The 24,235-nt window shown below is 46.1% G+C and overlaps 1 protein-coding gene across 1 annotated transcript; it reads right to left on the reverse strand.

The window, feature by feature from the left end:
- Nucleotides 1–13,942: 13,942 nt before the first annotated feature.
- Nucleotides 13,943–23,091, reverse strand: TMED8 (transmembrane p24 trafficking protein family member 8). Its single transcript, XM_041399342.1, has 6 exons — nucleotides 22,791–23,091; nucleotides 21,700–21,778; nucleotides 19,298–19,427; nucleotides 18,251–18,389; nucleotides 17,695–17,994; nucleotides 13,943–16,565 (listed from the first exon to the last, which is right to left on the reverse strand). The coding sequence occupies exons 1-6, from the start codon at nucleotides 22,867–22,869 to the stop codon at nucleotides 16,348–16,350; spliced, it is 945 nt and encodes a 314-aa protein (XP_041255276.1). The 5' UTR covers nucleotides 22,870–23,091; the 3' UTR covers nucleotides 13,943–16,347.
- Between the last annotated feature and the right edge of the window lie 1,144 nt (nucleotides 23,092–24,235).

Here is a 24,235-nt window from a genome sequence, read left to right on the forward strand (position 1 = left end):
TACATTCTTTGCATGGTCTACACCACCAGAATGCTCTAAAAAGAAAACGAAGTCAGCCTCCCACACCTTCCTCAGAAGATGTGAGGAACCAGAAAGATCTCATGCAGGCTTACTCTGTAAAAGCCATTTTGTGCTTTATCGGGAAAGAGACAGACAGTCCCATGTGACAAGGCCTCAGAATTCTGCTGTACTCAGGGCAGTTCCTGATTTGAGAAGGCTGGCTCTTCACCTCACCACCTAGTGCTGCTCTCAACAACACCATATAAAATGAGAGGCCATTTCCCTCTGCTGTTGTACAGTACCTCCCACCACTGAGCTTGGTCAAGCACAGCCCTCTGCAGCAACTACTTTCGGCCATTGCTTCATTCTTTGTAGGCACAGCTCCTGGTTTCTGTTCAGCATGTGGTTTTTCAACACAGCCTCTTAATACCTGTCAAACCCAACTATGCATCTCAGACAACCTGTACCAACAGTGGACCAAGACTGGACTAAGGACATGGGCACATGGGACTGCCACATTCAGGCAGAACCTGCCACTCCTCCTGCACTTTTGTCTTGGAAGAGAGGCAGTACTCACAGCCACAAGGAGCCATTTCCAGGTGACTGTGTCCAGAATGTAGATGCTGCCATAGTCTTTGTCCTCCCTTATGCCCCCAAAGATGTAGATACGCTTGGTGTCAGGGTCGTAGGTAGCTGTGTGACCATGCAAGCATGATGGCATGGCACTTTGTAGCTGGAAACCCACTGGAAGCCATAAATCACTGTCTGTGGGAGCAACAGCAGACACATGGTGTGGGAGTTCAAAAATGGCCTTGATTTATCTAGATTTAAAGAATATGCTGTAAAATCTTTACTCAAAACCTTGCTCCCTTTGTCTCCTCCTCTCTTTTGATTCAGGGTTAGAGGGAACTCATACAGAATTGCTTCTGTAAGGAATGATGGGGAATAGCAAGGTGAAAGAGAAGACCAGTGAGGTGTAGAAAGACTCAAGGCACTGGAATTGTATCTCACACTTCCACACCAGTCACCACACACAGACGGCAAACTGCACTGTTAATTTTACCCCTTAAAATTCCAGCTCTTTCCAGAACTTGTACCTTAGCTCCTAGAGGGCTCTCATGTACAATCCCAGAGTCTCATAAAGCACTCTGTGCTGTCAGCTCAGCCTGGTGACATGCCAGATGTGATGCCTTTGCTGTCCCCTACATACACACAGATGCCCAAGTACCCCCTCCCATCTGCATGAGCTATCCTCGAGTCCCACTGTCCCCACTGCTTGTCACAACCCTTAAGTCCCCACCAATTTCCAGCTTCCAGAGAGCATCCCTGCAGGCCTGTTGATTGACACCTTCTCCACCAATGAGAACAGCTGTCCCCAGGTCACTGAGGCACATGGCATGGCACCACCGAGGGCTGGGACTGCCTGGGGAGGGAAGAGCACAGGCCTGTGAGCAGTCGCACAAGACACCCTCAGCTCCCTTCCCTGCTGGGGAGAACAAGCCACCTGAATGCTCAGAGGGGGGAAATGGTAAGGCAAGGGCCCCTGCCCTCTGCAGGGGAAAAAGACATACCTCCCCAAGGAATACTTTCAGTTGGCTTGGGGGAATAATTGCTGTACTTCGAGAGACCTCAGGAGCAAGGAGTAGCTGCATTCAGGATGTCACTTCACTTCAATGTAGGATGCATTCAGGCTGCCACTTCAGACAGGCTTGGATATCCCCCATGTAGTACCCCATCTCCAGAAGTGGATATCCCCGTTGTGCTACCCACCCTGCGCTATTCCTTGTGAGGGAAAGCTACCCAGGGACAGCTTGTCAGTGCCTAAGAGAGAACAACCAGAAGCCTGGAGCTGCTTCCAGAGGTATTCCTTGCACTGCTCTGTTCCTCCTCCCTTCCCCTCCCAGGCCCCTGCAGTTGGCTAAGCAAGCTAAAAAAATACTTTTAAATCAAAGTCTATTTCATATCTTACCTTTTTTCCTCAGAGAGCTATGCACACAGAGGTATGCCTGAGATTCAGAGGGGCTAAAGAAACATATTTGAGAGCCTGACAGTACTGGAAGCACTGATGGCAATTGCATGAAGAAGAACAGTATATACACACGACCTACTTGTTATTCTTGATCACTGGGGAGATACAGGATGAAGCATGGGAGGCTTCTGATGATGAAGGGAAGGAATATCATCACTGAGTGACTGATAAGACAAACCAGGGTCTAGGAACCAAATCCTCACCTTGCAACTCCTTCACCGCCAGATCTGCAGAGGGAACACAGAGACAGCCCCATAAAGCAGCCAGCAGACATACTGTGAAAAGTGCTCAGCTCCACTATGTAAGAGCCCTTTGACCTTCCTTCCTCCAGCCTCCAGCACAAAGCTACCTCACTGCAACAAACAAGGTGCAAGACCAAGAATCATGAATTCTCATCAGAAGAAACGCAGAATAGGTAAGAGCAGGGCACACTTCCTCTGACTGCCAAATGCTGTCACCATTGCATTTTATCCCTCTGATAGAAGTTAATTTCCCCCCTTCTCACACTGCCTGCAGCAGAAAAACTTATGATGAAACTATATTTGCCTTTATGACAAGCAAGGCAAGACCCAATAAGTAATTTCTTATGGGAACCACTAAGTTATTGCCAAACTTTTAGACACAAACTTGGTCACGCTTGCGTTGACTTGAAATTCCCACTCCAGAAGCCTAAGATTTTGTTTCCAAACCCCTTGGCAGTTACCTTCTCACTACTCAAAAGCCAGTACAATTATACTAATTACATATATATATATATAGATATATACACATTCCTTTTTGTATTCTCTATACTATAATAATAAACAGTGTCTTCTGTAGACCAAGTGGTATGCTATTAGCAGGGGTACAAACAGACTAATGCAGAGGTTACAGAACATCACAGTAGGTAACTTTCTTGTGCCTCGATTTACTCTTTTGTAAAGCAAGGTTAGCAATATTTGCCTTAATTTATAAAACACTTCTACTTGTATGAAAATATAGGCATTATGTCACAGTAAAAAGTGGTGGCACTAAGATGATATAGTCCATGTTCTATTTCTGGCCTTGTCCCAGCAGGCAAAAACTCATCAAACAGCTGATCCAGGAATAAAGAGCCTTCTCAGTATTTCAAAGTCAAACATACAAGCCCATCATGCCTTGGAGGTACATAGAGAAAATGGAATACAAAGATGCAGCCCAGCAGCACTGACAGATCATTCAGACAAGATCTGTAAAATAAAGTTAAAAGCTACCAAAGTTACCTTCTTCATCAAGATCTCTCTCAGATGCTGTGGGTTCAAATAAAACTTTTCTTGGCTTTTTGGAGAGGAATCTTGGTGGTCCTTGGTCAGGACTCTTCCTCCAGGCCTCACTGGATTCCACCTTCCCAGCTGGTGACTTCAGGGCACAGGGTACCACCACGGTCCTCAGCAGTGGCCAGACATCCTTCTTCACAGGCCTGGATGCTCTGGCAGCCACCTCTGAGCTCTGACTCTTAACCTGTGACATGAGTCCCAGCCAAATCAGCCCCAAAGAAAGATACCTGAGGCTACTGTGAATTGCATCTTACTGGGCCAGAGATGTGGCAACTGTTTTTAGGCTCATCTTTCCATTGAGTTTTAAGAGCCAACATGCCATCAGTGTCAGCTGCCAAACAGATGCTGAGCAATGCAGCTATCTGCTGCTGTGTGCTGTAGTCAGCTTTCAGACTGCTGGCTGCTGGGCACAGCTAAAACATGGAAGGGCAAAAAGGCTATCTGTGCTAGGAATGAAGGGGCTGGGTGACCATCCCACCAAGGACTACTATATCCAAAGTTTAAAAAGGCATTTCAATGGAGACTGTATCTCTTCAGTACAAGAGAAACTTTGGCTCCAGAACTTGCTTAGCCATATCTCCACCAAAAAAATGGCAGCAAATATTTCAGCTAGACATAACTGAATGGCTACCGGTGAGGGAGAAGATACTAAGAAAAAAGTGAAATAACAAGGTGACTCCAAAACACACATACCCCAGTAGGATTCTCCAGGTCCTGGCCAAGGGGCCTATTATCTGCTGGGAGCACTGGTGACTGGCTGGTCTCTGGTACAAGGAAGGGATGGACAGGTGTACTGCTGGAGACACCTCGGAGCAGCTGCAGCAGAAACAGCAACAGAACGCTAAGTGTGTTAGCCTCCGTCCACAGAAAGGATGAGCAAAAACATGTCTTGCAAGGGACAGAATCCCTGCAAAAGAATAACTTACCTTTCATCTCCCACACCAACAAAACAAGCAAGGAAAAGAAAAGCCAGGCACTGCAAGGTGCTAAATCCAGTGGCTTCAGCTCACTATGTAAGTGCCAAAGACTCAGGAGAGCGTGGGACTGGAAGTGAACAACTGTTGGCTGCCCATCTCCTGTGACACACAAGGTGTTCTGGCAAAACTGTGTTCAGAGGATAGGCCTGGAGCATCACAGAGCTTTCAGGCTCAGCACAGATGTGCATTAACAGATCCATGTTTGTCAGCTCTACCTTGGAGTAGCAGAGAAGGAAAGGGAGAGCCAAAAAGGAGATTCTGGGGCTAAGAAGTGACAACATTTGGGACCCTGGACAGGAAGAGAGAAGAATGTCAATTCTTTTACCTGTCCATGAACAGTCAGAACAAGCCTCACAGGGTTGCCTTTGTCCATCTCTTTCAACGAGGCCATGAAAAGATCTGTTCTCCACTCATCTTCCCACACCAGAGACCTGCACAAGGGACCATGGCTTTTCAGCCCACAACTGACACTGACCAGGACAAAATTCCTGCTCCCATACTAGATGATAACAGCCCAAAGCCAAAAGAGATCCAGCCCTGAAAGCAGCCAAAAGGAACCATCGCTAGAGGAAAACACCATGGTGGAGGACCAGCAGGCCCACACGGCTTTTGGGCAGCGGCAGCAGAATCAGGCAGCACCAGAGATGAGAAAGCTTTTCCAGCATGCCCCTCCTGACACCCTGGCTCCTACTGAACCTGCGGGTGGGCTCCAGCGTGCCGAGCCGCTGTGGCGCGACGCCTGGGGACACCAGCACATCCACTGCCATGCTCGTGTCCGGAGAGTAGCAGCTCCAGTCGCCCAGTCCAAACACCACCAGCTGCTTTGGCAAGGGCAGGGGCAGCCAAGCCTGGAAACCCATCTGGCTGGAATGGCTGCAAAAGGAAGGGGAGAAAAATGAGAGACAGTAATCAAGGAGTAAAATAAAAGGTGAAGAAATGTATGAAAACGCCTGAAAACACTTTTAAGCCAGGGAAGGGCGAAAAGGAGAGGGCTTGTGTCATTTAAAGATGAAATCACGCAAGGAAGCAGGGAAGGAGATGACCGGTGGGAAGGGAGAGCCGCCAGGGGCTGGAGCAGCTCAGCCACGCGGGCAGCGGCATTTCCAGAGAGGGCCACGGCATGGCGCGCGGGTGCCCCGGCCAACAGGGGAGCCCAACCCCGACAGGCACCGGCCGCACCTGCCGAGCCGCCGCGGCGGCTCCCGCAGAGCCCACAGCACGTAGAAGGCGAGGCCGCCCTGCCGGGCGCTGCCCGCGGGCCCCGGCCGGCCCCGGCGGCGAGCGCGCAGCATGGTGCTCAGCAGGCCGGGGCCGCCCGGGCCGCATTAAAGCAGCGCGGCGCAGCGGGGGCGGCCCCGGCACGCCCCGGCCCGGCCCCACAGCTGCGGAGGAGCCCGGCCGGGCCCGCGCTGGGAGCGCCCGGGGCGCGGCCATCCCGGTTAGGAGAGGTGCCGGCCGCAGCCCTGCCAAGGCGGGAGGAGGCCGGGGCAGTGAGGTCTGCTGCTTGGAGCCTGCGAAGCCCGGAGCTGCCTTGCCTTCGTACTAAATGAGGCTCTATCGAATCACAGAATTAATTAGGTTGGAAAAGACCTCTGAGATCACTGAGAGCAGCCAATGACTGAACTCCACCATGTCAACTGGACATGGGCACTACACATCCAGTCTTTCCTTAAACACCTCCAAGGGTGGTGACTCCACCTAAACGAGCCTGAACAACCCCAGGTCCCTCAGCCACACCTCAAAGAACTTGTGTTCCAGACATTCACTATTTCTAGAGCCCAAGCCACATGACCCTTTCCAGAGAGGACTAATTTGCTTTCTGATTCCTAAATGATGGTATCTGTACACATTTCTTGTAGCCTTCATGAAAAAGAGCTGGTGTGAACTTTGCTTCTCTATTTTGTAATCAGGGCTCATATTGAAAGTAGGATGGTGACAGATACTCGTTAAACAGTAATTACATATGTGTGTGTGTGTGTGTGTTACTACAGAGGCTGCACTCGGTAACTAATACCACCTGTATAACAATGAGTAGCTCTGCTAAGCTTAAAACTGCTGTTGATAACCAAACACTACCAAAAGCAGTGACAGGACTTCAGCAGCCAAAGTATTCACAATATTCTCCCTATTCAGCTGAAACAGAGAAGAGCCACTTCCCTGGCAGAGGCAACAAAGCCTGCTGCAAGGCCTTCATGGAGCACCTCATGATCAGTGTTACTGCTGCAGCCTATCCACAAATGTTAGAGAAGGGCGGAGTGGCAGAGTGGGGGTGGAACTTCCAGAAATGGGAAGAACGAATGTGAAATTTTGCATTGCTTCCCTGCATCCCCACTGTTTTCCTTAGTTTTCCTCTTGGCTGTATGCCCGAGCCAAACACAAGGATGTATCGTGAGTGCATCACAATAAAGTAGCTATAGCACTGTTTCTCTTTGGTGGTCTTAAAATGCAATGAAACATCTTTAACTTGGCAGAATCATCTATCCTTTGAATCAGCTTGGTTTATGATTGCTCCTGTCCATCAATGAGTTTGTAAAAGTGCTCCCAGAGAACTGAACCTCTGCAGCACTGGTCCTGCCAAACTTAAAATGAGATAGGTGAGTAAAGATGACTCCCACTACAGGCAGCATTCCTCATTTTGACCAGCAAGTGCTTCTTTCAGGATATGTAAATAGAGCCTTTGTAGTATGATAAAGCTGAGGGGCAAAGCAGCTGTGAGGAGCTGTAAAGGGCAAACACTTTTCTGTAGACAATTTAATGAGTATCTGGTAAGTGAAGAGATGTTTCTAAATCCTCCAGACTGAAAGCTGAAGTAACAAAGGAGCTAGGGGATCTCTGCAAATGGAGGTGACGAGTACCAGTATGAAGAACTGGAGGATAAAGTATTCAAGCTGTACCTATGTCCATCATATGAGCTTGGCTACTTGCCCGTTCCTCTCCTATTCCTCAAACATTCAGTACAATCTCAAGAAAAATATTCCAGGAAGTAATTTTAATAGACAAAAGATTTCCTGGCTGTAACCATCATCATGAGGTGACAACAGAGCATTTTCCTCTCCATTTGCATCAGAATCTCCTGTACACTGCAAAGTATATTTTGTGTATTTTCTTCTTCTTTGGTCCTAAAACTAACAGTATTCTTGTTTTTTTGGAAGGTCTGTAGCTGAATTTTTCATATCAAGATATTCACTTGCCTTAAACAGAAGACAAAGTTCTTAGTTGCATAGTGAAAAGTTTATTTAAAGGGAGTAAGTTCCAATATATTATTACAAATCAACCACAACACATCAAATATAAACAATACAAACCAATTGTAGAAGGAATGCAAGCACACTATAAATATAGCCTTCATATATGCCTTTCAGAAAGAGTCCAGTGACACATTTTGTTAAAATATCCTCTTCTCTATTTAAAACTCACCTCTTGGCGAGCACATGGAAAGCAAACAGTTGGCGCTGAGAACTCAATTTTGAAATCACAGGACATCAAAAATATTCACATCACAGAGGTAAGGACTGACAAACAACCATCACAGTTCACAAGAACATAGGTCTGAAAAGGTTATGACAAGCTACACGGTGCTCCCCATTGAAAGCCTGTGCTAATGGCTTGGAGCTGTGAGTGGAAAGCAGCCTGCTTCCCTCTGAGGAGAGCTGTCCCCAGGGCATCTTGGAGGTTGCAGGGAGGCCATCTCCAGCTATTTATAATTTCCAAACATGGCTCCTAAATGTCAAGGTCATTATTTGGCAAGGTGTCCTTAGCTCTGAATTTTGTGGCTGGCATCCTGCTTCTTGCCCAAGGGATTTGACTCACCAGTCCAGATGGGTTTAAAACAGATAACCCTCAGTTGGATCAGAAAATTCTTCCTCTCTCCCTTCCCAATAAAGGGATGATTCTGACAAAGCAACATGTAAAATCCAGAATGGAACCCAGAAAAGCCAAGGGAACTCAGATCCACCATCCACCTGGCCTGATGCACCTTCAGCTGCAACAGCACCATAGTTTTGGAATACGTAGCCAGAAACTCTCTCCAGGCAAACGTGGACTATCCCCCCAGAGCACTCTCCTCCTTGTAATATACCTCTGAAGTCTGCTGTTTTATGTACCTTTTAAAACTTTATTTAGTTGGTATTTACTGCAAATCAACTTCTTTAGATAAATGCCTTAGCACTTTGACACCTGCTAAACTCCTGTCTTCTTTCACAGTCTAATTAGCAATGTATTTAACACAATCAGTTCCCAGTTTTTCATTCTGCCAGTTGTGAATTTCTCATTCATCTACATGATATTGTCACATCCAATATTTTCCCAGATATGAGAAAAGGAGAAATGTTTTTTTCTTTTACACTTGTAGATATTAAAAAAACCCTAAACAAAAACTTGTTACTTTGGTCTCTAATCCACACTCAATATGCATAAACACACACCACTCACAACTCTGGATTTCAACACTCTTTTTAGAGAAAATTATGAATGGCCATAAGAAACACAGAAACACTCTTTTATGTCTATCTAGTGTTCCTCTGGTCCTTGGGTTTAGTGTCAGCGTATCAAAAGGAGCAGTTCTCTGTTGTTCCCAGACATCTGACAGTAGCATATGAAGGCAAAGAATGTATGGCACCAGGAAATTCAAATACCATTGCACTACTCATCTTACAGCAACAGGGTGGTCTATGAACAGATTAGATCTGCAGGAACAGCCTAGAGGGGCTCTCCCTGCCTAACCTTAGCAAGTACCACCCCCTACCCAAATGGGCAGAGAAATTAAAAGAAATCTCTTGTATTAATGACACCTATGGTTCCCATTTCAGACATGCTGTTTGTTCCTAAGGCACCTTGTGATAAATCCTCTGTAGAGTGGCTTTAATAGGGGTAGTGAGACAAGAAGGAAGAGTATAAGCAGTGGGAATGAAAGTGAACTCGGTTAGGGATTCATTCTCTCCCCTAATTCCCCACAAGAACAAAATCTTTCAGCAGCTGGACCTGTAATAAGGTTTACCTCAAATTCACCTCACCAGGTCCAGCTCCACAATAACTGACCCAGTGCAGGCCTTAGCTGGAGGTTACACACACACACAGGCACAAGGAGATAAGCTGTCAGGGTAGAGCCACAAAGAAAGGCATGTGGCTGCCTTCTAGACTCAGTGCATAGTAACTTGACTTTCCTAGCCCTGAAGTCAGGGAACTAAGCTCTTCCTCTTAACACATTTTCATCTTACTTGTTTGTGCATATGAAATGGGTCCCAAGCATTAATTTGCTGCAAGCCTGTGTCTGACACCAGTAACCTCTCCTGAGAACATGTATTACAGGCCTCCAAAGGGTCTGAGTAAATGTAAGCAGTACCAGTAGTGGTCCTTGATTTAAGCAATTTTAACTCTCTGAACTCCTGCAGCTACATTACACCTAAAGCAAAAAAGAGGAAAAACAATGGAGAGCTTATTACCTTTTCTGACATAAAAAATGTCCAACAGATTAGTACCATTTTTATAACTCAACACTTATCCAAGGTAATTTTTATACAAGTCCTTTGCTACAGGATATATCTCTGACTGAACATGTAAATTTTATTTAGATCTAAATTATATTCAAAACAAAATGGGAAACAATTTTGTGCTTTCACAGAAGCAAACCCAAAATGCAAAAGAAACTTCTTCCTTAATTTAGCTTTATGAATTTCTAAAGACAATTTAGAGGGAAAGGAAACATATATTAAAAACCTGTTTGAAGTCTTCCTTCTACAGAAATAAAAAATTTTGCTTTCCTGAGGATTAATTTCTCTCTCTGAAGTGCAACTGCATTTAAACTTTATTTTAATTTCTTGACCCAAGGTATAATTCCAAAGATCTCTATTTAAATAAGAAGGTTTTCCATAATTGCCTAAGCCAGCTAGCAAGATTGAATACAAATCCAGGAAATATACCAAACTGAAAAAATTACACATGCAAAATAAGATTATTTCTTTGAAACAACTTTGGGTTTGATATTGAACAGGAATGGCTGCTGTTAATCACTAGCCACACAGCCAGTAATTTGGATTTAACAGAAAATTATAAAAACTGTGTATCCTTCCAAAAAGAAGTCGTCACTTCGATAATGAATGTTAGTTGAATACCTGAGAAACAACATACTTGTATAATGTGGAAATATAAAAAAACAAACAGAAAGAGGAATTATCCTGTACAACTGTGAAGCTTTCCTGAAGATTAAATATTCCTAAAACTATCTTGTGTTCATAAAAGATACCAGATACTTCTGGGAAACTTAAGCAGTGAAACACACACACCAAATACTTTCAGTTCCGCTGCAGCAGGCCTGTCTGTGAGCAGGCTGCATTTGCAGGCTGGGCACATACTCATTGGGATGACATTCCACATTCTATGCTGCTTTTGGGCTTAAGTCAATGAGACCAGGTAGATGGGCACAGTTCCAAAAGAGTGACCCAAGCCTTATTAAAGATTGGTCCACACTTCAGAAAGCAAGAACTGAACAATAGGTTTGCCATCTACAGTGCAATTTATCTTAACAAAAACCTTAACTAATGGCTGGAAAACTGGGACATACTACCTGTATGTCAGCAAGTGATCAAAACTGGTTGTAAGGCAGGTTTTGTGATCAAAACCACAGTATAGTTTTAAATGGAGATGACCCACTAGCCTGCAACAAGCTGTGCAGCTGAGGATCAATAATTCTGGAATATCTCATGTGCATACTGGTCAGAGTTCCCTTCAACATAAATAAATCCTAATTAGAAAGTGGAGTAGGTGCCGAATAGTACATCTTATGTTAACCACACACACACACAGGGTTCTCCAGATCGCAGCCAAGGACCAACAGCAATCATTGAGTGGGGCAGTGCTGACATTGTGGTCAGACTGAAGGGTCTATTCCATCTTCTCTTTAGTGCCTCGGGTGACAGTGTGCTCTCCCCTCCCACTTCTGCTTGAGCAATAGCCAGCCACCAGTGGTGGGAGGGAGGACTGTATCTGGCTTAAGTTGGACTCTGAGAAGACAGATAAGAACACAATAGTTAAGGGCCATAAGTCTTGCTCAACAGCTTAGGGTCAGTTGGGCACAAGGAAACCGAAAATACAGCCTGAATGGAAAAATGACTGTAAGTCAATCATCTTACGCTAAATAGTGGACAGAGGCTGTTACCCTCTCCTGCATGGCAGTACGCTGTGCCCCAGGAACTCCACTCAACTAGGGATGCCTCTTAGGGTTAACTTCTTGAGGCTGAGAGATTCCTTGCTTAGGAATTCTCACAAAGTGCTTAAGAGCATACAAAACTTTGAAATCTCAGCTAAGTGAGATACAGGATTGACAGTGCACATAATCCCTTAGATGTAAACTGCTGGCCAAGTCTGGGACTAAGGCTGGATCCAGACACACCTAAATTCCCTTCAGGAAAGGAGTTTAAAAAATAAGGGGGTCCTTTCTGAACCTCATGACTCAGCAGAGGGTCTCCCTGACAGTTTTGTCTGACCCTGTCATCTATGCAGTATACCTTGCCATCATGTCTTGTTAAATTACTGTCACATTTACTCATAAAATCATAGAATGGTTTGGATTGGAAGAGGACCTTGAATATCATCGAGTTCCAACTGCTTTCCCATGGGCAGGGACACCTGCAACTAGACCAGGTTGCAACTAGACCAGGTTGCTGTACCTGCAGGGCTGTGTGGCAGACAGGTTACACATGCTGGGGTGCTGTACCCGTGCTGCTGTGTGTGCAGATGAGTTACACAGCACTGACCTGAGTGGAGGGTGGGAGCAGCCTTTAGAACACAGGGAGAGCTGGGCATGCTGTGCTGCTGCCTGCGGTGCCTCGTGAGCCCAGGCGCACAGCGCTCCGTACAGGTGTACTGCGGGGCCGCGTGTCGCAGCCAAGGCACGAGCATTTCTGCTGTTCCTGGCACAGCCCTGCTTTACAGGCCTCGTCTGTCCAAGCATTTTGTACCATGTGTGTGCGAGCTGACTGACATGACCGATGCCTGCCAGCTGAATGATGCCTCATTAATCTTTTTGTCACATTTTTAATCAGTAATTTTCATTATTCACAAACCAATACTTTAAAAAGGGTGGGGGAGTAAAATCCCCAAACATATTTGCTTGTGATTTGCTTTTTTAACTCAACTCTCCTTTAAACCACAAGCTGTTATAAAAGGATACTGTCAACTGCAGAATGTGATGAGTAACTAAGGTGGCCTGAGCTGCAGAAGTGTCTTCATAATACTCAACTGCTACTGCTGGATTTGGTTATCAGCTTTTTAAGGAATAACTTTACTGTATGGGTATGAGTAGTTGTCCAAAATATAATGAAACTGTTACTGTGTTTAGAGTGTTTCTAGAGGTTTCAATAATTCAGATTTTATTAACAATGACAGTTTCAATAAACTTTTAATGAAATGTTCATTTCTTATAAAAGAGCCTATGAAAAAAAAATCTCATTTCTTAAAACCAGTTATTTAAACACTTTTCTGAGTCTAAAGGCCTGAAGAGCCTGGCGATTTTTGAGAATTTCTAAAATTTCTGTCTGAATGTGAATTATTGTGTGTATCAGATGGATATATGAATTATACTGTGTATCAGATGGATAGACCATAATCTGTAAGGATACAGGCCCTTTTCCCTCTATCTCGTAAGACCCACTGAAGCTGGAAAAGAAGTATAGTCCCATCTCCTGACAATTTGGGACAGTTAATTCCAGCACTGAACTTATTTTCAGAGACTGGCTTGTGTTGTTAAAGCATTTACTAAATAAACTTGCCATTTCCCTCTTGTTGGTATCTTTTACTTCCTACATCATCTGTTTGAAGAAAATTATTAATCTAATCCTCTACTGTAAGTTTCTACCTGATGCAGTCTTTTAGGTAATGGATCTAACTGAAATTCCATAAACTTGGAATTTGGACAATTTGGAGTTCATAGATTGACTTAAAGCTTGTACCCACTTTTACAAAAACACTTCCCTGACAAGCATTGAGTGATGAACAAACGTATTTTTTTTTAAATTAACAACGTAAAAAATAACGTAAAAAAAAGAAACAATCTAGTGAAACCTCTAAGGAAAATGTAATTCCTATTTTTTATTTTCTTCAACAGTCCTGCAGAACTTCACCACTGAGTTTCAAATCACCAAGTTTTCCCAGAAGCTGCAGAACAGCCTGAAGAACCCTGGCATTGACCACACATGCATGTGGCTGATCTTATTACTCTGAGACATGACCAACTTCTGTATTTTATGTGCAACTTCTGGCACTGGCCCATAGTGTTTTCTGTGTGATCATAAATAGTTTTAAGGTGTTTTCCAGTGACTTGGTACAAAAGGTTCATAGAATCATAGAATATGTTGAGTTGGAAGAGGCTCATCACGATAATTTAGTCCAGCTCCTGTCTCAGGACACCCCAACAATCAGAACATGTGCCTGAGAGTGTTGTCCAAACACTCCTTGAACTCTGTCAGGCTTGGTGCTGTGACCACTTCCCTGGGGAGCCTGTTCCGGTGCTCAACCACCATCTGGGTGAAAGATTTTTTCCTTATATCCAACCTAAACCTCCCCTGACTCAGCTTCATGCCATTTCCTTGAGTCCTGTCACTGGTCACAAGATTGAAGAGATCAGTGCCTGCCCCTCATGAGGAAGCTGTAACTGCAGGGAGGTCTCCCCTCAATCTCCTCTTCTCCAGCCTGAACAGACCAAGTGACCTCAGCCACTCCTCCTATGGCTTCCCCTCCAGACCCTTCACCATCCTTGTGGCCCTCCTTTGGATGGTCTTTAATGGCTTAATGCCTTTTTTACAATGGGGTGCTAAAAACTGCCCCCAGCACTCGAGGTGAGGCTGGCCCAGTGCAGAGCAGAGCAGGACAATCCCCTCCCTTGCCTGGCTGGCCATGCTGTGCCTGATGCCCCCCAGGACAGGGCTGGCCCTGCTGGCTGCCAGGGCACTGCTGGCTCAGATTCAACTCGCCATCAACCAGGACCCCTGGTCCCTTTCTGCAGTGCTGCTCTCCAGCTTCTCATGCCCCAGTCTATACAAAACACACCAACTATGAAATGTTGTTAAATTGATGTTTTGTATTAGCAAACATATTACTACTTCTCTGTTAGAAGTGAAGTGTGTCAACTCCATCAGCAATATCTAGGAACTTGATAGACAAAGGATGAAAAAAAATCTTATCTAAATTGCTCATGCCTGATTCAAGTGCTGTAGAAAGGCCACAGGATGGTTCTTCATTTCATCCATGGGAGGTTAAATGAAGGAATAGCCCTCTCCAAGCTGCTACCTGAAAGAGCATCTTGCTCTGATAGATACCAAGCCCTACTGTTCTGTCTCCCTGTGCTTGACCTGCTTGAATAAAGCAGCTTTGCAGTTCCCCCCACCATGGAGAACACACTCTCTTTTGAGAAAGGTGGCTGTTTTCTCCCCTTCTCAGGGCCCAAAGCAGCAATAACTCTGCTCCTTGCCCACTCCCTCAGAAAGTCACTGTGTTCCAAGCAGTGCTCCTCCAATTTCCACTCCTCCTGCTCAAAGCTTGGGCTGCTCTATTGTGAACTGACTGCTTCCTCTCTTACCATTTTGACCTGCTAAGTGCTCTGGAGCAGTGAATCAGTAAGCAGAGATACTTAAAAGTAAGCTTGAATGTAGAGCAAATTGTACAGCATTACAATATACCCTTAATAGGAAATAGGCAGCCCTCATACGAGAGCAAAATCTTTGGCTTTAACTACCCCAAATAATTCTGTCCATCATTTCCTCTCAATAGAAGGAATGGACCAAGTAGAGGTGCTTTACCCGGACAATTAAAAAATAAAACTCAGAACTTTTCTAGTATCCCTATGGAAACTCATTTTGTGTCTCTGCAAAGAGGTATCAAAATGTAAATACAGCAGTATTCTTAGAAAAGAGAATGATTTCAAGTTAAAAGTATTAAAATAAACAACAGTTACAAATAAACACGTTTTAAAATTCATCTCTGATGGATTAACTTCTCCTTGTTCAACTCAGCCACTACTTAAGGAGAAGGTGATAATTAATACCATCACTAGTCACCAAAACATGCCAAGGAACTTCCTAACAATACCTTTGCAACACCAATAGCAGCTGACAAACTGCATTTCTCTGGGAGCCTTTTCCTTGCTACATATGGTTGCAATACCAGTGAACCAACATCCTGCTACTAAGAAATATTTCCTGTATATTTATTGGTTGTATTCCAACCATTTTGTATTCATTTAGCAGGCAGTAAGTAACCTCCTCTGCTTCACATCTGGATTAAGAAAAAACTTCTGGTAATCACTGAGGTTTTAATCATCTACATATGCCTACAATCAACAGATATAACATTCAATTCTTAAACTGTAGAAAAGCTTTCCTATGGACTATGAGGTGTGCACCCTGCTCCCACCCCCTGTTCAAACATGAGCTGTGACTGCTATTTGGGGCCCACCTGTTGTAGCATTGCCAAGCCACTGCAGCACGGGCTGCTGCTGGCCAGCTGCACTCCCAGCCACTCTCATGAGGGAAGGAAGCACTGGCTGCTGGTGACTGTAGCGATGGTAGGTGATGGGGTTGCCCTGGCTAAGTGACAAGCCAGCTGTGCTTCTGGCTCACTGAAGCTAACAGCTGCCCTCTAGTGATGCAGATGCAGCAGGAGAGTTGGAAAAGTTATTCACAAAACAGTAACATTATTTTCACTTCATTTTGTACCAGCACAACAGATCAGAACCACAACCACCTGAACGTGGCTTCTGGGCAATTGCCAGCTGTGACTTGAAGGCCCAGCCCAATGCCTGCACGGAGCAGACCTCCCAAAGTTTTAGAGAAAGAGCAGCTGCCTGGGAACAACCAGGCAGTCACAACTACCTTTCTCCCCTGTGACAGTGGGGAAGAAGGGTGTGGGGGGAAACCAGTTCACGTCCAAAGGAGAGCTGGCAGAATTGCACCGTGGTTCTGTCACACAGCAGCGCCCGTCAGGCAGTACCAGGGCTGGGTGGCAGCCTGCTACACTCACCATCCCCTGCCTGCCATCCTTGCCCCTTCCCTCTTCTTCAGCTAGTGTAGTAGACGTGAAAGAACAGGGTCTTATTGCGGAGCAGAGAGTAGGAGTTATCAAACTTCAGCAGGTAGATGCCCTCGCCCGGGTACTCGTGGCTGCCTGCCTGCACCTCGCGATGGCTGTTCCTGCGGTACACAGGCATGACCTCTCCATAGCGGTTCCGCAGACAGCTTTTGGAACCCCGCTCCACATCGCCTACAGGGGACAGTCCTGAATGGGAGACAGGAGACAAGGAAGTAGCCAGAACCACTGCATGATCCAGAAAAACAACAACAAGACCAGAACGCGGCACAGACAAGCAGCTATATGGAAGGCTAACAGTGATAGCATTACCCTGAGCATCTCCTCAACTAATTATGCAAATAATTCCCACAAAGTCCAGCCTTCCTTGTCAAAAAGAGGTCATACCAAGCTTTCTTGGGAATACTGATGGGACAGTATTTATTAGCCCACCAGCCCAGTCTCCTCTCTTTTTTAGCTTAGACACCTCACTGCTTTTATACACACAACAGCAGTCCTGTGATATAGACTTGAAGCAAAGAGAGGCAGGAAAGCTCTTAGCTGTTACCTCATAGTGTCTATATCCTCAATTCACTTCTCCAAGAGGATTCCTCATAAAGGAACCTACCCCTGCTTACAGGGCCTGCAAAATTCAGACACAAACCTCCCAGCTACACTGGTCACACATACACTGAAGCCACAGAACAGGCAACATTACTGTGTGTTTCCTGAGTAGAGTGACACAGGTAGCAAACATTTCAAATATGGTCAGAAGGAGCTACTGTTATACTGGGGAAAAAAGAAAATGAAAAAACCAAAAAAACAAGAAATCCCCCCCAAAGAACAACAACAAAAAACATCAACCCCCCCAAAAAACAGCAAAAACCAAAACCAAACAAAAAACTAAACACCAACCAACCAAAAAAAACAAAACAAAACAAAAAAACCAACAAACAAAAACCCAAAAAAACCAAACCCCAAAAGAAAATTTTCTTTCCTCCACTTACCACCAGAAATTTCTCAGTCTGAGAATCTAACAAAAACAGTCAGGTTAAAATTTCAGACTTTAACCTTTTTATCATGTAGAAGTTGACTGAGTGAATTCTGATTTTATTTTTCCATGTGTTCAATTTCAAGAATGCTCTTGGAGAAGACAGCCATATGCTGAAGCAGGAAGGGCCAAATGCTTTCTTGTCACTCTAACCAAGAACCCAATAGGCTGCAGAGATAGCAAATGGGCTGACTAAACAAAGCAGATGGAAATTGTAGCATCTGACAGATATGCTCAGCAGCATGGCAACAAGCAACCCAAATGAACCTTTATAAGATCTGCACTAACCTTCAATTTCCTCATCCTCCTCTTCGTCCTCCTCATCACTGGATTCACTGACCTGAACAGTAATGGCAGTACTAGTAACTGTGGTCCAGTCAAAATAGACTCCAAACCCAATGTCGTAGTCATCCGTAGCAAACTCCCAGCAAATGCATTTCCCGTCAGGATGGGTTGGCACACGGACTGTCACCACCTCGCCTCGCTTCACCACCATCCGGCCATTCTTCTCCTTTCCCATCTTGGCTTTGAATTCCTTCATCTTCTCAGTGGTCCACATGGTGGGTGCAGCCAGCGGTGGAGGCTGAGCTGAGACAAGGGAAAAGTTCACAGGCTTCCATGACTTTTCACTACTGACAAACTATTACCTGAAAACAGTGAAGCTATTTCTGGTAAGGGGCCCGCGTTCTGGGGCCTGCTCCCAAAAGCCCTAGATGCAAAGTTTTTCCACTCACTAGCCAGAAGCCCAAATTTCCAGCAGGAACTCCAGGACAGTCTCTGCTCTTCTAGCCAGGGTAGGCACTCAAAAAATCACCCAAACAAGAGTTCTGCCTTCAGGACTCACCTTTTCTCTGCTCCCCAAGGAGGTCTGCAGTCTCCAGCTCAGCCGAAAGGATATCCACAGCACCAGTGTGATCTGACTGAATCATGACTATATCCCCCACTCCCTGAGGTACATGGTAGTTGGTTAATCGAACAGCTTCCTGCACAAAGCACATAAGAAACATTGTCACAAAGACCACCCTGGTTAAAAAGTCTCTGCCTAGGTTTGAAACAACTCAGTAGTAACTCTGGCATCTTTATGAAACCAAGTCAGACCTGCAGAAGCTTCTACTATTAGTGTAGGCTAGCTCTGAGACACCTCTCAACATTTGTTTCCCCCACTGCACCAAAGTAATCAACTTTGAAGTCAAATGCTGCACCAGTGTCACAAATTTCACTCCCCTTGGTCTCCCAGGGAGTCTTGGGCAGCCACTTTTTGCACTTGCATCAGAGTTAATTGTTACCCCTCAACAAAGCAGCAGCCTTATAGATTTAGCTGACTATTCTTGGAAAAAATTCACAACAGTCAATCTCTCTAGGGAGAGCCTTTCAGCTCTGTGTGCATCTAGACTACAGCCACAATCAAACTGCCATTGCTGCATCCTAGTTAGAAGGCCATCTGGTTCACTCTCTTCTCATATATGAAAACTTGCAGGTCCTGAACTCGGTGTCACTTGCACAGGTTTCCCTGACTCTATCTGTAGGGCACACAAATTTGCTGTTCACAAGAAGAAACAAGGGATTTCAGTTCCCTCTTCCATAAATCCACAAGAATGGAATTTCCAGAAGCACCAGATAAGAGGAGAAGGTGACAATTACCTTGAAGCCTCAGTGAGCAAGGAAGCAAGGACTAGCTGAAGACACAAGAGGGATTTTCCAAATTAGACTGATACCATTTATCTCCCACTAATGTACAGGAAAAAAATGTAACTGAATCTATGTTAATACAACTTTTATCTTAACACAACCCTTCGAGCCTCAGTCCCACAGTGGCAAGCATGGTAGTGGAGTGGGAGAACTGTTGCTGCACTTCTGTCTTCATTCTCAGACATAAGAAACATCCATCTACCTTTTTGAGAGATTGGATTTGGTCAGGCAGCTTCTCTTCTTGTTCAGCCACTTTCTGGTCCCCCAGAGTGCCAATTTCTGCCTTCGAATGCTCTGTTGTGTCTGCACTCAGGCACGCCCCAGCCTGTAACCTTTTGGAGGAAGAGAGCAGTCAATTTAGCACTTGCACCCAGGGCACAGCCAGCAGAGGAATCACTGCTCTGGAACTCAAATTCAAATGAGCTGAAGGAACAAGCTTCTGTGGTCAGCACCTGCCAACTGGACAAAGAATCCCTGCCCACCATCTCTGCATGACTGCTTTCCGTGTGAGCCAGGGGGAGCAACTTCCAAGGGATACTCCATATTTACCATCCTTTAGAGGGCAGAAATTCACAGCACTCACCCCATGCTGGCTCACCAACACTATACTAAGGACAGACATCAGTAGCAACTTTTCTGCCCAAGAAAGGACAATTTTTTTGCCAGCTACTGCATGGCATCTGCATACTGCCTCAGAGATCAGCTGGATCGGTGAAAGAATTCAGAACAATTTTGACAGTCATCCTGAGAATGCCATCTATTTAACTGGCCTGTTATGCCTTTCCTACTAGCAATCCCAACAGATACAAGGAGCACCCAAGTGTCTGTCTGCCATGTCCAAGTACACCCCACAGATAAGCAAGCAGTAAGACATACAATGGGCAGCACAATAACTTAAGCAAAGAGGTCTGAGTACTGCACTGTAACAAAAGAAAATGGACATGCTAAAACAAGAATGGTATATAGCAGGAAAAGCAGGAAAAGAATGGGCAAGAAAGGAAACATTGCTGGAGGGTTTTCTTCTAAATTATATTTTTTTAATTGCTGCATGTTGTCTATAGGTAGACTTATAGTCCCAAATGAACTCAGATGCCAGAAGAGTGTCCTGACACATTCTGCATCTACAGAGAAGACTTGAACAGGGCAAATGTGGCTTTTGTTTTCAAATTGTTACTCCTATGGCACTACAGAATTTATCCAGAAACAAAGCCATTTTTTACTTATATTCTCTCAACAGTGTGATTTCCTTTTGTAGAATTGGCACAATAGACCAGAAGGTCTGTAAGAACAACTCAAACAAGATGGACAGCAAGTTCAAACAAAATGGCAGCAGATGGATGAGATAAGAAGGATATTTGGTGGGAACAATTTTTTAAAGGAAGAATTCTTGGAGTTCTATGCTATCATTTTCCAGCCTGTTTGCATTTCAGTTTAGCAGTTGTATGAACACACCTAGATGGTCTATTTGGTCATTTGCTACCACAGGTACACACATCTGCTCAAAAAGCTCTCCATCAACACAGGAGCTTACAGGCTGGGAATTTTTTCCTCTAGATACCACTGATACCTAAGAGTCTCACTGAAAGATCAGGAAGAGCTACACAAGCTTTACAGGCAGACTTACAAAGACACAGTTCAGCTGATTCCTTCTCACACAAACCTTTTGGACCAGCTCCATCCCTTTCAAAGAAGATCAAAATTAAGACAAATGTAATAGATAATGTCCACAAGTATCTATCATCTACTTTGGCTATTTTGCTCACAGTCTGTATTAATCTCTTTAAAGAAAATTTGAGGATATAATAAAAAGATGCAAGAACTTATTTCTAGTCAGGAAGTCTGATAGAGAAGTCAGCAGCATCAAACCAAGATGGCATCAAACTGCTGTTTTGGTAAAAAGGGTAGTTTGATGTGGGTTCTTTTTTTCCTGGATTTTTGCATTTTTTTGATGAAGCTGTGGTTTACCTACTGTAATTAACTCACACATTTCTGAAACTGTATCCTGTGCAACAAATGTATAATGGCAAATGAAACTGCACTGCACAGTGTTAATGCTTGTAGCCAATTAAATTACTTGACCACAAACACCACATGCCCAGCTGGTACCAACAAGCCAAACATCTGATAACAGGGTTGATCAGCGGGATTAATGGAGAGACACAGAAAACAAACAAAGAAAAAAGCCAAAATGTTGTCAAGAAAATAGTAAAAGGTATTTTCTTGTACAGCTTCCACCAGATTTACAGACAGTAGGCATGCTCAATTATTAAAGTATTTTCCAGATAGAATATAGAAAATTTTCCCCTGAAAAGGTACTAGCTCTTATAATGGATTATAAAACCACACAGGGTTCCTTTCAAGCTGAATGACTCTATGATTTGAATAGCTGAGCCATGAACTACATTTCACGAGCTTTAAAACACCTTAAAGCCTGTAAGAACAGGCCCTCCCATACTGATTCTGGTATATACTGTCCCAAAGCAGACAATTCAGTCTCCAGTCCCTTCTTTTAACCTGCGTAGAACAAATTGCCATACAGAAGAGGTCACAGGAGAGAAACACTGTCATGCATGTGGGCCACAACACACAAAAAGGTTTTCCTACCCGCTCTGTGAAGTACTGGATTCCAAAGAATCAACTAGCTGATCTGCAGGCTCTGTCTTTTGGGCTGAGTCTTCATTTTCTAACAACAAACAGAATATAGGAAGAAAAGGTGAAACAAATGTTGGTGTTTATAATACACTGGCAGGAAAAAAAAACCAAACCTGCAGCCAGCACTCAGACAGCGACAAGGTCACACAGCTGTGGAACAAAGACCTGTGCCAACCAGTTTTTCGTGTTATGAGCTGTATCTAAAACCTTGTGGAGCAAGGATTTTTAATGACCTCAACCCTAGGAAAGGGAAAACAAAAATCTTGGCATGTTTTTGGTGTGAAGCCATTCTCAGAAGCAGGGTTCATTCAGGAACTACTAATCCTAGCTTTGCTTTAGAAGGACAGAACAAGGCTAAATTTCATCATGTAAAGCTGAGCTGACAAAGCCCTGGAAAAAGCAATCGTGCAGCAGTTCGCAAAGGGCACTGACGAGATGGAAGTGCCTAGGTCAGGGCTAAAAGGACCGTCTGTAAAGACGGCTCCTGGTCTTGCCCGGGTCTCCCGAACTCCGGGAAAGCCCTGTCCCCATGCGGGTGCGGTACGAGCTCCCCAGCCCTGCTCTCCGCTCGCGTCAAGGCGGTGAACAGGGCACGGACGAGTTCCAGCTTCGGCGGGCTGCCGATGCCCCTCGGAGCCGCTGGCCATTCCCAAGAGTCAGGGCGGGGAGCAGAGCTCCGGCCCAGGGGCACGCAGCGCCGGGCACGGTCCAGCTCCCGGCTGGACGGGCCCTCTGTCGCCGGGGAAAGCACAAACTCCATCAATCCTCGCTCTTCCCGCCGCACCGGGAGGAACTCTTGCTGCAGCTGCAGGCGCCCGAGCGGCAGGTGAGCAGGTGAGCCGCGCCGAGAGCGCAGCCCGGCCCTGTCGCTGAGCCCGGCACCGCGGCGGCACCGGGACCGCGCTGCCGCCGCAGGGAGCGCCTCCCGCCAGCGCGGCTCCTCGGGCACAAACGGGCAAACCCACCACGTAAAGGGAACTCTCCCCGTAAGGCCAGCGCTCAAGCCGCGCCGCCGGGCTGCCCCTGCCCTGCCCTGCCCGTACCTGCGGGGCCCCGGGGCGCGGTGTCGCCGCCCGGGAGCTCGGAGCGGCAGCCGGCGGCGGCGGAGAGCGCGTCCGACATGGGCACGGTTCGGCGGGCGGCCGGAAACACCCGAGCGTGGCCGGAGAGGGGCGGCCGGAAACACCCGAGCGCGGGAGACGGAAACACCCGAGCGAGTGCGTGCGAGCCGGGCCGCAGGGAGATGGTGGCGCCTCGGTGCTCATCCCTCAGCCTCCCCTCTCGCCAACGCAGCCAATCAACATCTAGTTCTGCAGAGCCGCGGGGCGCGGGCGGCGGTGCGGGAGGACGGCGGGGAGGGAGTGGCGGAAGGGGGAAGGGGCGAGCCTCCAGGAAGTGGTGGTTGCCACGGTAACAGGTCCCGGAAAGACGCGTTGCCGCGGTGGCCGGGGACGGAGGCGATGGAGCCGCGCCTGGGTCCCGCCGGGACCGGAGTGGCTGAAGGGCCGCAGCCTGAGCCCGAGGGCGCGGGGGGACCGCGGTCCGTCTGCCCCTTCCTGACCTGGAGCGCCGAGGAAGTGGCTGAGTGGGTGGCGCAGCTCGGCTTCCCCCAGTACGAGGTGCGGGGCTGCCGGCCCGGACGGGAAGCCCCCGCCCGCGGCGGCCCTGAGCTCGGTGTGTGTGTGAGCGTGAGAGCGGCAGGGGGGCGGCAGGGCACAGGGCGATCCGCCTTTCCCTGCGCTTCCCTGCCCAGGAATGCTTCAGGACCAACGGCATCAGCGGCCGCCGCCTCATCCACGCGAACTGCTCCAACCTGCCCGCCATGGGCGTCACGGACTTCGGCCACATGCAGGTGCCAAAGGCCACTCGATTTTATTGCCTTCTTTTACGCTTTGCTGGGCACAAACAGGAGCTCTGTCTCTTCCTCGTTTTATGAACATGTAATTGGTCTTTTTCCTTTCAAAGCTACATATTTTCTTCAACAAATGCTGATAGTTAAGGCCGAATTTTGGGGCTACAGTCTGGCCTTCCAAAGCTTCCTAAAAGTTCAGAAAATCAACAAATTGACTTCAATTTCATTACCCTCTTTCCCTCCCCTAGTGGAAACCACAGAGGGACTGCATTTACAGAGCCAATTAATCTGTTTTGCATCACAATTTTAAGTTGCTTTCACCAGAAGGCTCAGGTAGAAGTTCAAACCAAGAAGAAAGAAGAAGCTCTATGCTGCAGTGACTAGACACTGTTTATTTTATTCTACAATACCAAAATGCCATTTCACCACAGTTCTGTCTGGCTGCACAATCTTAACGGTTTGTTTGAAACTAAATCTGCCACCAACACCATTAACTAGTGCCATGACTTTTCCTGTTGTTTTGACAGAAAGGCATCAGTTTAACACTAAGTTTTTCAGACAGCAAACCTTCACAAATATTTCTGGTACAAGCAGATAGAGACTATAGTCCTTTGTGCTTTCAAAAAGTGGAACAAT

The sequence above is a fragment of the Onychostruthus taczanowskii genome, unplaced genomic scaffold (genome assembly GCF_017590055.1).
Source record: "Onychostruthus taczanowskii isolate IOZ18803 unplaced genomic scaffold, ASM1759005v1 scaffold1, whole genome shotgun sequence".
NCBI classification, from domain to species: Eukaryota; Metazoa; Chordata; class Aves; order Passeriformes; family Passeridae; genus Onychostruthus; species Onychostruthus taczanowskii.